Here is a 16,633-nt window from a genome sequence, read left to right as displayed (position 1 = left end):
TGTGGTTAAGGATTTAAAGACATGTAAGTAACAGAGCAGACAGTGAAGGTAAGACAATAAGGTTGAAAAATGATGGTCAAGGGTTCAGAATCATTCAGATAAGAAGGATGTGACCAGAAAGGAGTTTGTTAATTATTAAAGAATGAGTTCCGGTAGGTTATCACAAGGGTGTGGTGGAACCAGTTCTAACTAATTTGCTAACAGATTATTAAATTTTCAGTGTAAGCATTTACACCTCAGAAATTGCTACAATTCAGAGAAATCTATTGGTTTTTTTGATTGTCTAGATTTAAGAATGTCTAAGTTAATAATGCAGATAATATTTAAATGTGTGTTGCATACATTTTTTCTCAGAGAGCCTAGTTGTTAAACATTTAGCAGCTCATTCCTGTAATGCTCTCTATACACTGCCTGAACACAAATACAGCAGAAGATTCATCGAAGGAAGTCCTCATCAGACTGGAGGCCTGGTGACTGAAGGCTACAACAACAGTAACAATGGACATGTATTGCAGGATCTAAGGTTTGCCTTACATTCATTAGCTCACCTGAGTCTCATAGCACCCCTGGTTATCAATATCTCTAGTTTGGACTCTGGGTAGCATCCTCTCAGGGTTTTAAGCAGCAGCTCCAGGGAGGGGACCAGTTAGGGGAGCTTTCTTCCCTGCAGGCAGGCTAGGCCAGAACAGCTGACAGGCAAGAAAAGCCTGATGGAATGGCATCTACCTGAGTTTCTTCTCCACTCCCTAGAAGGCAGGAGACCAGACACAATGGCTTTTTCCCCTCTGCCAATTTAGGAAGAGGCCAAGTGAGGAGACTGGCATGGAACAAAATAGTGTTTGTATATATTATATAGCATTTTTAACAGACTGGAAAGGGCTCACTAAACCAATCATCAACCAGTGTCACAACTAAAAATGTCTCCAGAAGCCCTGCCCAGGACAGATGGTTCAGCCTCTCTGGGAAGTATATGAATTCTTTCAGGCCACAAGGGGAACCCTTAGCAAATCACTGCTTCAACGCACTAATCACACTCTAGTAAATTACTGAAGTAATCATTTACTAAATGATCCCTGATTAACTCCCCAGACGATTGATTTTCACTAAGAGAATAGCTAATTCAACCTACAGGATCTTGCCATCTCTTACAATAGCATTATGATAATGCCCTCTCATGGATGAGCAAAAGTAAGCAACTAATACAACCCAGTTACTAGCAAAACCCAACAGGGCCCAGAGTTGTGTCCCTAACACAAACCATTCATCCAAATCATCCCATACCCATTGGACAGTGTGTCCTAGATATTTCTCCAATAGAAAAACCAAAATACCACCTTTTTTAAAATAAAAGAACTCTTGTTAATTCCTTCAAAATCCCTGATTCTTGGTGTGATAAACTTAAAAGAAAATCTTCAGTGATCAATGAGGTTTAATACCTAAATTTATCTACATTAGTTAAAACATCATAGGAATTTCAAGGGCTCTGTTTCAAACTTCACAAGTTCTGATGAGTCATTAATCTTAGGAAGAAACAACAGAGTTTTAATGACTGCATTAAGTCAGTGTCAGGGCTTCTCTTGGAAAGAGAGAGACAAAGCTAAAACAGAGAGGCTGTCACTCCTCCCCCCTTCAAATTCTGCCATCGGTTACTGAAGGAATGGTCATCCTATTTTGCTCTGTTTCCTTCCCAATTAGTCCCTCCCCTTCACTGTATAGGGGTGCATCAATTTAAATATGCCATTAACGGCCCACATAAACATAACCATTTAAATACACAAGTGCTAAGATGAGCCTCCCTTGGGACCTTGTTCTCAGCTTTGTTACTAACATGTTGAGGAGAAACATTTTCCTCCCTCTAACTATACCAACATAATTTTTCTCTCTGCAGTCTGGTTTCAAAGGTTGTATATGTATAAAAAGTGAAAATCTTCCTTCAATACCAAGTTCCAAGGGATTTTATTAACCTTTCTCTGGAAACAAGCTCATTAGGAAATATCCTAATAGTATGAGCCAAATGTCAGGATTTAAATATTACACCAACCAGGCAAAACTGGATTTAAATGACGAATGGGCAAAAGTTTAAAAGTATTCATTCTTCCTTCTATTTTCTAACATGAACAGTTCAAAATTCAAAGAGCAATTACATTTTAGGCTGGGGTTTACTCCCAGTCTGATGAAGGTACCTGGACTCTTCATAAACTGTCTTTATAAACAGTCAAAGAAAAATGAAACATCATTGCTGAAATGTATTAACCAAAATAAAATTCTAAAGAACTTTGGGTGATTTATCTAACAAAGAAGATCCTTATGAAAAAGGATCTTTTGGCATTTCCTAACAATGATGCCCTGAAAGCGAACAGCAAGGCAAATATGGGACCACTTCATTTTTCCCCCACCTTGCTTACGATAATCCACATACACCAAAGAAATGGCCAACATCTCAGTTTACACTGGCTTGTGTCCATTCCCTAAAATCCTAACATTTTGCCACTGAATCTAGGAAGGAATATTAGACCTTCTGATGTGAGGTTACTTGCAACAGTACTGCAGACAAACAAAGACAATTTCTAGAGCTGGCTCAAAGAATAGTGTTGCTTTAACAAAAGAAGCTAAGAACCATCAAAATGAATCAAAGTCAATGATTGAACCAACCCAAGAAATCTGCTTCTGATGAGAACCAACTGGTCATTTATGAGGAAACAGGGCTGACATGCCTTCATGCCAAGGTGCTTAATAAATGATTGCTGATTAACTTCTCACCTTGGCCCAAACAGCCCTCACTGCCCTACTTTAATCATGCATTACAACCCTATCAATCCATTAACTTGGCTGTCAACCAATCTACATCTCATCTCACCACCTGGGCCCTCCCGGTATTACTGCCCCAAACCCCTCCACACCTTCTCATCAGTCACAATCTTAGCAACTTTTTTCCCTAAAATTTCCACAGAGGCTTCACTCAACCCCCTGGAGACTTTCTTTTGGTTCTTTTATTTGGTTTGTCCTTCTGTATAAAACTACTCCTATTCCCTTATGTCCTCAATTTGTCACTGTTAAATTCTAAGAAGGATCCTCTAAAATCCACTAACATCAAGGGTTTGATGAGTGAGTCTGTATTCATTCTGTTTGGATCCTTCATGACTTTTCAGACTTCAGTCATCTCCCTCCCACTCATCTCCTTGAGTCTTCATCTTCCCAGACCAAAGAGAGCCTGGGTCATCATATTAGTCTGTCCTCACACTGCTATCCCCTGAAATCTTCCATTCCCTTGATCATTTAAGCTGTCCTTCCTTGGTTCAGAACTGCACACAATATTCCAAAGAGAATGCATCCCAATTTTATGCAAAGGCAGAAGGAGAGTATTTTCAGTTTTGTTCCAAATGCCCTTCCCAGTGAAACCCTGAATTTAGCTGCCTTCAGGCACATGTTGAGAACAGGTGTCATTACTTTACAAATCCTCTTCTTCAATGATAACCAACAGATGTTGAGATGTATTTACCTACCCTAGTCTGTCCACCAAATCCCAGAGCACATTAGCTGTTGGGACCAAGGGAGAACCATCGTACAAGACCACAGAAGCTCCTGTTGCAAGCACAGACACCAGCCAATTCCACATCATCCAGCCAATCTGGAAGAGACAAAAGGACCAATGTTTACAGCAAGAGAAATCTCTCCATTCACTCAGCATCTTATCTACTTGGACAGCAGCCATCTATGATGGGTCAAGAAAGCCTATCCCCTCCCACAATTAGACATTTTATACATTCAGTGCAGCATGAAAGGATGTGTAGGGCACATGAACAATACCATGGCTCATTTGAAGGAATTTAAAAAGGCAATAGGGCAAGAGTCAAGACAGGCAGGGAAGAGAAGAGATCAAGAATATGATTATTCTCCATACAAAAGAGATTACCACTGAAAGACCAAATCCAAGCACTACAGTTCACTTGGCAGTAATTAAAGAAGTAGAGACCCACCTTTCCCCTCATTTAGTTCTAGGAATCCTCCAAATAAGGAAATAAAACACTGTACTCTCAATGTGGCATAAATCCTTAATTAAGGACAAAATTAAAAAGTTTTAACAAGGAAGATCAGTGCCTACTAAAGGCTCTCTCCCTGATGTAATCAGACCTGAAAGGATAAAGGAAAAGAAGGTTTGGAGAAATTCAAGCTATATGTCAACCACACTGGTTGCCTAGAAAATTCACTACATGGGTGAGCGTGACAAAAACCCTAAAACCACAAATCACCAGGGCATTCTACATTGCAGAGTCCCCTAATTCCTCCATCTCTGGTATCGGCTGATAATGACATCACCCAGTTTTCCAAAGAAGGTCAATTAAAAGTTTCCCATTCAGTATTACAGAAAAAAAAGAAACTGGGTTTAGCTTGCAACTTTCATTTAAGTATTGTCATTTTTTTGGAAAGATCATGAAGTTCATTTTGTTAAAAAAAAAAAATTGAAGCCCTCACTCCATATTGATAGCACTACACCAAAGAGAAGTGCCGTGCCTGAGAGTCCTTTAGCAAGCACCCTTCCCCTCTTTTCACAGCCAATAAGACTGCAAAAGGACAAGGAAGAGGTGTCGTTGCTGGCCTGGTACCAGGCACATGCAGATGAAGCCACTTAATAGGGCTAACACTGTGATGCTGCAGACAATCATCACCCCTTAAAGTTGAAGGCACTCTGGAATCCATTATCTCATTTGCTAAATAGGTTATGATGGAAAGAGTCTGCATCAAGATGAAACTATTCCAAACCATAACAGGCAGCATATTCCCAGTTTAAACTTACCATCTGAACAAACCTCCCACATCCACAAGCTCTTCTATCAATAGATGAAATGCCCTATTATTTTAAGTCATCAGGCTCCAAAGGGGACAGAGGAGCTGTCTCCTCCCTTTAGTGGATGGGTGCTTTTTAAAATTCAAAACCTCAAGTCCATAAAATGTTGATTTATTGAACTCAGCCTTAAAAATTTTCAGGAAAGAATGCCAAATAAGAAATCTGAATGAATAATGACCTCCAATGCTTATTATAATCCTGGTTCCAGGGGCAGATGCCAGATGCCAACTTTCCTCAGAGGTACAGGTACTCCTTGGGCCAACATGTTTGAGCAACACATGTTATCCAGTCTCTCCCCTCTCCTACCTCCCCTACCACCACATAAGCCCACCCTAGTCTGGGAGAGAACTAACCCTCTCCCCACCCCCATTCCACCCCAGGTAAACCACACAGATCCTCCAGCCTAAGATTCTGTCCTCTAATAGAGGCAATGCCAGAGAGAAGTGAGGGGCATGCCCTATACGTATGGGATTCCAAATCAATCATTAGGACTTTGTTACCTTATAATTTATCATTTCTTCCCATCCAGGCTATAGTGGCAAAGATACTGGACTAAAGGTCAAGAGACTTGTGTCCTAGCTCTGGTTTTACCACTAACTTGGTTCTTGACCACAAGAATGTCTCCTGCGACTCCATTTTCCTATTTGTAAACAAGGCAAGTGGATAAAATGCTTTCTAGAGTCTCTTCTAATTCAATTCAAGTATTAAGAGCCTCTGTGCATGGCACTATGGTAGTCTCTGGGGATACAAAATTGAAACAATTCTCCCTCAAAAGCCTCCTATTCTGCTGTAACATTTCAGGACCCACATTTCTAAACCTATTCATATTTTCAGCTTCTATTACTCTTCAGGGGACAAAGCTCCTTATGATTACTACCCTGCACACAAAGTGGTATTCTCGTTTTATGTGTCCTTAAACTTACCTCTTTCAGGCTTCAATAAGTGCAGGCCAGGGGTAGTTCTAATGTCTGGAATTCAGTGGAAAAAAACCCATTTGCTCTATCTATCACTATGAATTAAAAATCTCAAATAAACTCCCTCTTAGTCCTGATCTTTCCAGAATGTAGAGACCCAACCTTGACTAGATGTTCCTATGGCAGCCTTTTTATCCTATTACTTAAGCCTTTCTTGGACTCCCACACAACATGGAGAAAGGTCTGTACATATTGAGATCACAGTGGGCAGCAAGAACAGGGTGGGATTTGGTCAACTGCAGGAGAAGACACACTGGCAAGAATGACAAATAAGCATGTGTTGGGATTCAGAAGAAAAATGTTCCTTGAAAACTAATGATCCAAAATGATCTGATTTTTTTATACTACCTCAGGGATTCTATTCATGTGCACAGCTGCAGAGAATAGAGAGAGAGGCAAGGGAAAACAACATGCTAAACTACTGGAGGTGCTTCCAAGTCGGAGATGAAGGGGAAAGAAAACAGAAGAGAGTTTTACTTAAATGCGCACAATCCTTTCTAGGCATCTAGAACAAAAACCAAAATACTTACTGTGGTATAGCACATAATGATGTCACTGCTGGTTGTGTCTCCATGAAGAACGTGTTCCTTGAGATGCTGGAGTAGGGTGCCCTACAGAAACAGGGAATAAAAACACATTCAGCGGAGCTATTTTCTTTTTAAGACATCTCAGTACAAAATGTATTTAGGTAACTTGGGCACACTGCTCAAGGAAAAGAAAAGAATACACATCTTTTCTACTCCCAAGAAACTTGCTTTCTGAGCCCTTGTGAAAAGGTAAGTAATTTCATCATGTCATCCTGTCCCCACCGATACCTGGGAAATGCTAACGAATTGGACAGGAAAATGCCAAGGGGCTTCAAAACTCTCCATGTTTTCTGGTGCTAGATGGACTAATGGGCCTTGTGTGGAACCTGCCAACCGCAGGCTGAAAATAAAAATGATAGAGAAGAGCCTACAATAAAGATGGGGCCCCCAATGTAAATAGCATATGCTTTTGGAAACAAATACTGAATTAAACTCTGTGTAAATCATGATCCCCTTTCCAACTGAATGGGGCTGGCCCGGACGTGGTAATGCCATCAATGTGACAAATGGCACAACGCTGCCACCTACTAGTCATCTGTCTGCTTAGCAGACTCGAAGTTAGAACTCAGGACTCTTAGCCAAGGGCCTAAAATGAAATGAAGGATCTGCAGTCAGGTCACTCTTCGGCTGAATTCCAACTCTCATTTCTACAAAATGTCATGGGGGGGCGGGGGGGGGGGGGAGGATGACAGATGGATCAGACTTCTTATAGGCTATAACTATTTGTGAGGAGGGATTGTTTCATTCTTTGAATTTGTATTCCCAACACCCAGCACAGTGCCTGGCTTGTAGTAAGCACTTAATAAATGCTTAGTAATTGGGACAGACAGAACAGACTCTAAAAGGCAAAAGGGAGCTGCTCCTCTATAAATAACATCCATTCTATGGCTCAGAGTTTTTATAAAACTAGGTAATAAGCACTTGGTTCTAATAAAGGCAGAATGAAATAAAAACAGAGAAACGCACGCTAAAAGAAAAGAAAGGCCACCATGAGCCTCAAGAAAGCTCCCTGTTCTTTAAGGTATAGGCCATCTCCAATGCCTCCCATGCTGCAAAAGGGCCTAGTCCTAAGGCAGCTTCATCCCCTGAGAAGGAGGGCACAAACCCCGACCTATGGACAGTACCCACCTGTCTAACAATCGGTCTAACAAGAAGGAACAGAAAGAGTGCTGGCAAAGTTCATGCCAACATGATCTCCTCTGATCCTCACAACAACCTATGCGGCATCTACTACAGGTGTATTATCACCCCTTTACCAATGAGGAAAACAAGGCTCCAAAGTGGTTTACTGCCTGGCTCTTGGTCACTGGGCCAGCCGCAAAGGTCCAAGGCCCAGTTCTCTGCTGAACTTCACAAGCTATTCTCCTCCCACCACACCATAATGCCTCTCCTAGAAGAAGCTGAGAGTACACAGGCAGGAGACTGCCCAGAAAAAGGGGCTGGACCTCAGTCAATTTGGTCTGCAGAAACAAAGTCGTGACCCAAAGCTTGGCTACCCACAGGGGCCTTGCTCTTCCCCTTTATTACTGAAATCAATGCTTCAGGGTTTACCAACAGGCCTCAGGAACCTCACAGCAAAGAAAAGAAAGAGGAAGGGAGGGACAAAAGAATAAAGAGAAAGATTTCTTTACAATAATACAAAAAAAAAATCACCTAGTGAGCTGTTATCTGACTAACATAATCTCAACACCAATACAGGGAGCTACTAAGAGGAAAATAAATTATCAAATGTGCAAAAAAGTATACCTACTGATGGCAACCATTCCCCCTCTCTCTTTTTAACTTGTTATTAAAAACTAACATTCAACTAATATTTTTGAAGTAGTAAGAGAGGATAAACCACTTGGGCCTCTGCTGACTGATTAATCCTTCCCTCTAAAGCTATAAAAAGTTAGTCCACAGGGGCGGCTAGGTGGTACAGTGAACAGAGCACCAGCCCTGGAGTCAGGAAGATCTGAGTTCAAATACAGCCTCAGACACTTAACACTTACTAGCCGTGTGACCTTGGGCAAGTCACTTAACTCCAACTGCCCTTGCCTTCCCCCCCCCCCAAAAGGAAAAAAAAAAAGTTAGTCCACAGAACCAGTTATCATTAATACATGGAAGGAACAGAGAAAAACTGGTTTGTTTATCCCTCCCTCTCTGCCCCTTCCCCTACTCCCCTGGACTTGAATAGCAAGAACATTTAAAAGAGATAGCGAAGCCCAAGGATAAGAGCTGCCTTCAAAGAAGACAGATTATAATTTGGGGAAAAGTAGAAATTACAGAAAATTAGTAGAACACAATACACACAATCTTCTAAAGAAGTTTAACTTTTGTAAAACAAATCTGATTTTAAAGCATTACTTACATGAGCCCTGTAGTACATCATAAGTTCAATACACAATCACCTTTAATTTCTCTTCTGTGTAAATTAAGGATTTTTCTATGTCAGATTTACTTAAAGGAAGATATGCATGTAAACTCACAACCTCTCTCCATTACCACAAAATGGTGAACACATCTAATAAAGAAAACAGGATTTTGTTTCTCCTGTAGACATTTCTCTGTTTTAAACTTAGTATTTCAGGGGCAGCTAGGTGGCACAGTGAATAAAGCACCAGGATGTGAGTTCAAATCTAGCCTCAGACACTTAACACTTACAAGCTGCATATTGCCTTGCCTTCCCCCTCCAAAAAAAGATAAAAAAAAAAGAATTAAACTTAGTATTTCAAATAAAAGGCTTTAAGATATTTCTCTCTACATCCAAAAAGCCTTTCTTACAGCGAGGCAGGTCTCAGGCAGAGATTCAGATTAAGTTTCAAACAGGACAGACAATGAAGATTTCTAAGATCTTTCAAGGGTAAGGGAATGCAAAGGAAGACTTCAGGAACCACACTACATCCTATAAACAAGAGGAATTTTAAGCTGTTTGGCCAATGGAGTTCACTTTTGCTGTTGCTTTTCCATCTAGTTTAAATAAGATGGTCAGTTGGTGCCTCCTTTCTTATAATTTTGAAAGTTTATGATAAAATGAAAAAAATCCTGACTTTTTTTGCTCAAAATATGCCAGACTTAGTAATTTTACTATCAAACTACATTATATAAAATACAGTTCTATGTTCCTAAACTAACAAAGTGACTTTAGAACTACAGACAATGTTAAAGTGTAATAATGTACTTATTTCCATTTGCTCCCAAATTTTCCTCATTTCATATCTGTCAATTTTGGGGAATGCAGAGGCCACACAGAAAAGTAGTAAGAGTAAGGAAGCCCTTGGAACCCAGATGATTTCAGCTGGACTCCTACCTCAGACATCTACTAGCTGTGTAACCACAGGCAAACCCCTGAACCTCAGTGATTCTTGGTTTCCTCATCTGTAAAATAAGGATAATGATCTCTACCTCACAGACCAAATGAGCTTATGTCTGTAAAATGCTTTGTAAACTCTGAGGCACTAAAGAAATATCAGCTATTGAGGTGGTGATAGAAACTGGAAATGTATTCTTTCCCTACCTCTTAGGTAAAGCAATGTTTCAAGGGGAAACAATGAGGAATGATCTACTTTACAGTAGGGTAAAAATTATTTCTGGGCCCCTGAAATCTTGTTAGAGCCGTGCATATATGCAAGAAAAAGGAGTTCATTAGAAGCAAAGGCAGCACATCCCAACTGGGTTTTGGCAGCAGAGTAATTTATATTTCTAAAAAACTTCTTGGCTTTCCATCAGTGTTATTTCTCCTGATGCAAACAATGCCCAACACTTGTGATGATTTTAACACAGGCAGCTACCAGACTGTTAGAAGCACCCCTTAAACTGTCATCCTCCATCTATTCATTCATAAAGTAAGGATTTTCCACACTTTTCTAAAGCAACACAAACTGTGACCAGTTCCCCTCTGAGCCATGAAAGGACAGCCTACCCCAGCAGAATGCACCATGCACTTGGGAGCTCCGGTGGTACCCGAGGAAAACATGATAAAGAGAGGGTGGCTGAAAGGCAGCTGCTCAAACTCCAACTGGGGGGCCTGGTCTCCTTTCCCAGATCCAAGGAAGTCATCTAGAAATATGCTGTAGGCAGATATAGAAAACAAAGTTGTTAAAAGAGCAGCCAGGGTTTTCTGAATGAGGGTCACCTGAGAAAGTCCTTGATTGAAATGCAACAGAACCCTATCGTTCCAGAAGAACAAAATAGCACTGGATGCTAGAAAATACACAGTTAAATCTCACTAATTTCATCCTAATTAAGAAAAGTTCATTTAAATTAACAGAGAAGGAAATGAAGGCAAACAGAGGTTAAGTGACTTGTCCAGGGTCACACAGCTACTAAGTGTCTGGGGACTGTATTGTAAATTAATAATAGCTTTTCATTTTGGAGCAGTTCAAAAGAAATGTGGTTATTAACACTTTACCAGTCATAGGATTAACATACAGGCCCAAGATTCTTTTTTTTTTTAAGCCCAAGATTCTTCAGCAAAGTTTACTCACTTTCAGGAGTATAGGTAATTTCCTACAATCCTTCTCTGCCTAAGGTTTTCAAGACTTGCTATAAGCCCCAAAAATCCATTGCCTACAGGTCACTTCCTTGGTCAAGAGCCTTCCAGCACTCAGCCAGGCTAAATTGGCTGCTGGACTTGCCCCTAAAGACCTGGTGCAAAAAGGGTTTTCCCAAAGTTCCACTTAGTTTACATATATGAAGCCCTAAAGCTGGATCTGAGGAGGTGCTAGAGAATTTTTATAAATGCTTTAATAAACTCAGCAAATAAACATCATTTGTAGTTGTCACATTCATTGTATGCCGGCACTGTCAAAGGGGCTCTTCAAATAAGTGTGCTTTCACTCTTAAAGAGGCTAATTCCCTGTTTTCACTAATTATCTGATTTGGTCAGTAAGGTGTTACAGGGGACAGAGCAAAAGGTATGGCAGAAGACCTGAGTTCAGACACAATCTCCCAGACACCTAGCAGCTGTGTGACCCTGGGCAAGTCACTTAACTTCTGTTCACCTTAATTTCCTTCTCTGTAAAATGGGGATAATAGCACCTGCTTCTCAGGGTTGCTCTGAGGATCACATGAGACAAAAACTGTAAAGAGTTTAGCACCGTGTTTGACACCTAGTAAGCACTATACAATTGTTATTTTTATTATTATTTGCAAACTCCTCCTTTGCCAAAAGATGGGGCAAAGATAGCCCATAAGGTCCAACCTATTTGCATGTGCCACTGTTAGGAGAGTTTAAGAGAGGTATCTAGAGTGTTTGCCCAGGGGTCACCCCAGTCTGTATATGTCAGAGGCAGGATTTTAAAAACCCCAGTTTCCATGGCCCCAAGGCCAGCTCCATTCACTAGGCCATACTGCCTCTGAGTGGCTGTGTCATGGAGAGGGGTTCAAATTAATTCACCTTTACTGTATTATAAGGGGTATGCCACTTGTCGGCAAGTTCAAGAACCACTCAATGACTTTCACTGTGGCCCATGCATACTTTCTTCAACTACATGCCTTATACCCAGTAAGAAGTAAATGTTGCAGGCTGCTCCCCAAGAATGAAAGGCCAGGAGACAAAACCTCATGGAGGTTTGCAGGCATCCATCTCAAAGCCTTCTCCCTCAGTTATGACAGACCACACACTGTGTAGACACAGAAAAAGGCAAGGCTCATTGAAGTGCCTTTTTTCTGTCCTGAGATTAACAGAAACACAGGCTAAGGAATCAAACTGGAAGAACCCATAAAGATAAATAATTTTATCCAATTCCCTCACTTGACATGTAAGTAAGCTGAGGCCCAGGGTGGGGAAGTGAACTCCTCCAGTGCAGATGGTTATCAGGTGACAGAGCTGGGAGTCTCCAAAGGCCCCAAAGAGCCCATCCAAAAGCCTGACTCCCCATCCCTCACCCTCTGTCTGTACAAAGTCCAAATGCTTTTTAGTAAATGTAATTTTCTACATGTCAATGGAAAGAAAAAAGAAAAGTTCAGCCTAAAGACACTCGCTAAGGATGACAATCAATGAAAGCTGAGCATTTCGTTAGTCAACAAGCCTTTCTCCAGTACTTCCTCTGTGCCAGGCACTGGGCTCAGGGCAGCGTTGGGCTTTCTGATACTGGAGGGCATTCTGAAGGATGCTGGAGCCTGACCCTGGGGAGCTTGGATGGTTTACAAAGTGCATCCAAAAGAAGGTATCTCCATAGCAAATAAACACCACGCACTACTTACAAGTGTCAATAACATTATTCACTACTAACTTTTACAGTCAACAAAAGGCTTGTTTGTGCCTCCACTCCTATAGGAATTCCATTTATATAAAACACTTAATCCAACAGGTACTTGACAAAAAAAAGTCTTTTCTTTCAAATGAGCAATAAATCAAAGCAAATTGCTACCACTTTTGTTGCTTTGCTAAAACTGGAAAGCTCAGAGGATTTTTTTGCCCCGGTGCAGTCAGTGTATCTGCGTATAGATGTGTTTTCAGTTTATCTGGGGCATCCAGAAATCCAAAGATGAATAGTACTGGCAAGTGAATTGCAAGGGTTTAATGAGGGAAGCTTCTTGTATTGTACAAAGCTAAATGAGGTGGATAATGCAGTCTATCCAATGTTCTCCATTACTGATAAATACATTCTGAATGCAAGAGACACCCAACTTGGGTCAGACATTTCCAAACTGTCTACTCAGACAGCTTTCTACAAGGCAGAATCATAACACCAATTCTAATTCCTTGCCTAGAGGTACTAAAAATAGGATATCAGAGCTAGAAAACTCTTCAGACTTGTGGAACCAGAGAGATGATCTCCATCTCTGACATGCTAACTTCCTATCCCTCATGCCCAATTCACAGATGAATAAGCTGAGACTCAAAGAGACAAAATAACTTGGTGACAGTTACAATGAGTTTGTGGCACAGCCAAGACTAGAACCCCGAGATCCTCACACCCTGTCCAGTCAGGACACTGACACTGTCTGTGTTTCAATCTCCTGATTTAAAAAAAAAAAAGATGAGGGGTGGCTAGGTGGCGCAGTGAATAAAGCACCGGCCCTGGAGTCAGGAGGACCTGAGTTCAAATCCGACCTCAGACACTTAACACAAAAATTAGCCATGTGACCTTGGGCAAGTCACTTAACCCCAAATGCCCTCCAAAAAGAAAAAAAAAAAGATGAAAAAGCCTCAGTGACATGGAACCATCAAGCTGACTCCTGTTTTCAGGTGAGTTCACCTGCTTCTGTCTAAGGACTCTCCATTATGAATGAAGTTCAAGTTCCAACTCTGAAGCACAGCCCATATGATGTGGCCTCTGGTGACCCTCACTACATCCATCGCTATAGGAATCAATCAGCACCTTCAGACTGACCGATCAATGCACTGGTCCCTCGGCCTGCCCACCTTCCTTCCTTGTGTTTCAAGACATCTTCCTTTGCCTGCTCTATACAAACTCTCACCAGAAGTCAGAGAACATTTAGGCCCAATCCTCCTCCTCCATGAAGCCTTCCTGGACTACTGTGCTCTCCCCCACCTCTGAGTGACAGAAGTGGTATTACCCCTGGAGTCATTGTATCCTACCGATGATTCCATAATTGTTCAAGAGAGATCACAGAGTGCAATGGAAAGAGTACTGGATTTGCAGTCAGAGAACCTGGATTCCAATCCCAGCTGTCACCAGCGATGCAAGAGGGTTAACTCCTTCCCTTCTCTGGGCCTCAGCATAAAAGGGGCCTGGCAAGATGATCTCTCCCATGTGGCCACTCCTCCATTCTTTTCTGGGCCCTGTTCCCAACACTATGGACTTTGTGCTCCAACCATCCCCCAGCAGCCTTCTCACCCTTCCCCTCTCCCCTTGCCGCCTTGTGGCTCCTTCCTCTACCTGGCCACACCCTCCAGAACCTCCCTTTGAAGGAAAGGCCCGGGCCAGCACCCTCTCCAGGCTCTATTCCTAACTCTCCAGACTTCTTTGTGCACAATCCCCCACTTTCTCCACCTGCACCCCACCCCAATCCCCCATGTCCCCTACTTTTTATGAGTTGTCTTCCCCCATTAGAATGTAAGCTCCTTGAGGGCAGGAATTATCTTTTTGCTTATATTTGTATTCCCAGGACTTGGCAATGTCTGGCACAAAGTTAGATCTTCATAAATGTCTGCTGACTTGATTTTTTTATCACGGACCCCTTCAGCTGCCTGAGGAAACTTATAAACCCCTTCACAGAATAGTTTTGAATAGAATTTAATTCATAACTAAAGGAATCAGCAAACTTCAGTTAGAAGTTAATAAAAAAACAAAGGTGTAATTTTTCCCCATCCAAGGTCATCTATCTACACAAGTATCTTAGCTAAGAAGCCCAGTCCTAAGGTCTCTATTCTCATAGCTATTTTCCCAATGGGAGCAAATATAGATTCCACTGTATCAGGGCAGGTCAAAGCATTAAATCAGCATACCTATGAGGAATCTTCGAAATGTCAATCTTCTCACTGGAGACCACATATGGTATCACCACTACTTTTTTCAAGTCAGGAAGCCCTAAGAAAGGTGGGAAAAACAGAATAATATGACACTTTCCTCTCTCTCTCTATGGTTTCAGAAGAAGACTGTACAGTGAAAGGGGCTACAGAAGAAGGTCTTTATTAAATTTAGAAGAGGAAATTGTGAAGGCAATTTGGAGAGCTCTGAAATTGCCAAGAAAGCCAGTTTGAATCCGGTGAAGGGAAACTGGGGAGAAAAAAATGACAGGCTGAAGGAGAACTACTCAACCTGAAGGAGGAGAAAGCTAAGAGAAGGCCCTATGGAGGAAGAATAGAAACCAGAGAAACAGAAGAAAAAAGAGGAAAGGTCAAACAGTAAAACAGGGAAGAGGTTACTGAGACAAGGGAAAAGATGTTGGATTTAGGGGTCCTGTTACTAAATGATGCTGAAGAGGCTCTCTCACCACCAAGTTAACAAACTGCTGATGAAGCAAAGTGCCCAACCAAGCAGTTTGAAAAACATACAAATTGAAAAAAAATATTTAAAAAACAAACTGAGGCCCTTTCTGAAGATGAGGGAGCTGGATGCTTTGAAGAAAAATCAGATGGCCATCCTCCAAGGAGCTTTAAGAGTCACAGGTTCTAGCAGGGGAGACATCGGGTCCGAGCAAGAAGGAAGAACAAGGGCAGCTCCCTGACAAGGGGCACAGAAGCACACCGTGCTGACCTCGTAATGACAGAAGTACACGGTCTTCCTGTTGGGCCTGGCATCCAAATGTGACAGAGAATTCCACGAGACTTACCAAACTGTGAGGCAATTCCCTACTTCTGGCGAGTCCAGTAGGAGGCACAGACAATACTAACTGCTAGGAGGAAAACATGCTGGGAATTATGACATCTGGGGCAAGACCCTGACACCCTTAGGGGCATATACGCTTTCCTCATTGCTGCCCAGGCCAGGCAAGGGATGCAGAAGCAAAAAGCAGATTCAGCCCATGAAGAGCTGGCTAAGAAGATGCCTAAGGATAGGATCTGGATTTCTGGTCCATGGTCTAAAACACAGGCATGACAAAACCCTTCCCAGGAATGCAGTACATAGGATAAGGACAATGCAGAAGAATGTCCAAGGGACTTGAGAATGAAAAGAACAAAGTGCCTGTGTACTTGCCTAGCTTAACACCACAAAGTACAAAAGAATAGTAGGAGAGACATCCAGAAGTGTACAAAGGACAGCACCAAAACCCAAATGCCAAGGCCAATCTGACCTCCTAAGTCTCACCAAGATGTAAACGTGACGATGCACAAAGCGCAGCTCGTTCCAGAGAAGCAGGGCAGGAAAAAGGGAGACCAAAATGGCACTTGAGGTGAAGGAGATCCACTCAAGTGAGGGGTTCAGGAAGACCTGAGGGGAGCTTGGGGGAGATCACTAAGGTGAATATCAAAGGCAGGAACAGAGAAGAGGGGACTGATAATCAGACTATACTATACAGACAGACTGCCTGGACTTAAGAAGGTCACACAGAACCCAAAACCTGGCACCCAGAAATGACAGGAATTTAAATTAGCTGGTTATCTCTTAAAGCTCTAGCTCTGCCAAAAACAAAACAGCTAACAATTGATTGATTTGTCTTAAGGGTAATTTCCTCCTCATAAGAAGGGAACCAAGAAAAGAAAATAACATTCTGGATCTGATTCTCACTTAATGAAAGAATTTGAATAGAGCACCAGCCCTGGAATCAGGAGGACCTGGGTTCAAGTCCGGCCTCAGACACTTAACACACACACACACACACACACACACACG

General features: G+C 41.8%; 1 protein-coding gene across 1 annotated transcript in view; it reads right to left on the bottom strand.

Annotated features, from left to right (window-relative positions):
• LOC138157745 (acetoacetyl-CoA synthetase) overlaps positions 1-16,633 on the bottom strand; it is a 75,801-nt gene that overhangs the window by 26,449 nt on the left and 32,719 nt on the right. The window contains exons 7-10 of the mRNA XM_069083540.1: positions 14,806-14,887; positions 10,309-10,456; positions 6,351-6,431; positions 3,504-3,628 (exon numbers count right to left, since the gene is read on the bottom strand). Of these exons, the coding sequence (XP_068939641.1) occupies positions 3,504-3,628; positions 6,351-6,431; positions 10,309-10,456; positions 14,806-14,887 (436 nt within the window). The remainder of the gene's footprint in view (positions 1-3,503; positions 3,629-6,350; positions 6,432-10,308; positions 10,457-14,805; positions 14,888-16,633) is intronic.

Source organism: Petaurus breviceps, unplaced genomic scaffold, assembly GCF_028583685.1.
Source record: "Petaurus breviceps papuanus isolate PSGF00001 unplaced genomic scaffold, PetGlider_PUasm1.0 101, whole genome shotgun sequence".
In the NCBI taxonomy this organism is placed as follows: domain Eukaryota; kingdom Metazoa; phylum Chordata; class Mammalia; order Diprotodontia; family Petauridae; genus Petaurus; species Petaurus breviceps.
Note: the sequence above shows the minus strand (reverse complement) of the source record. Positions and strands in the feature narration are given on the sequence as shown.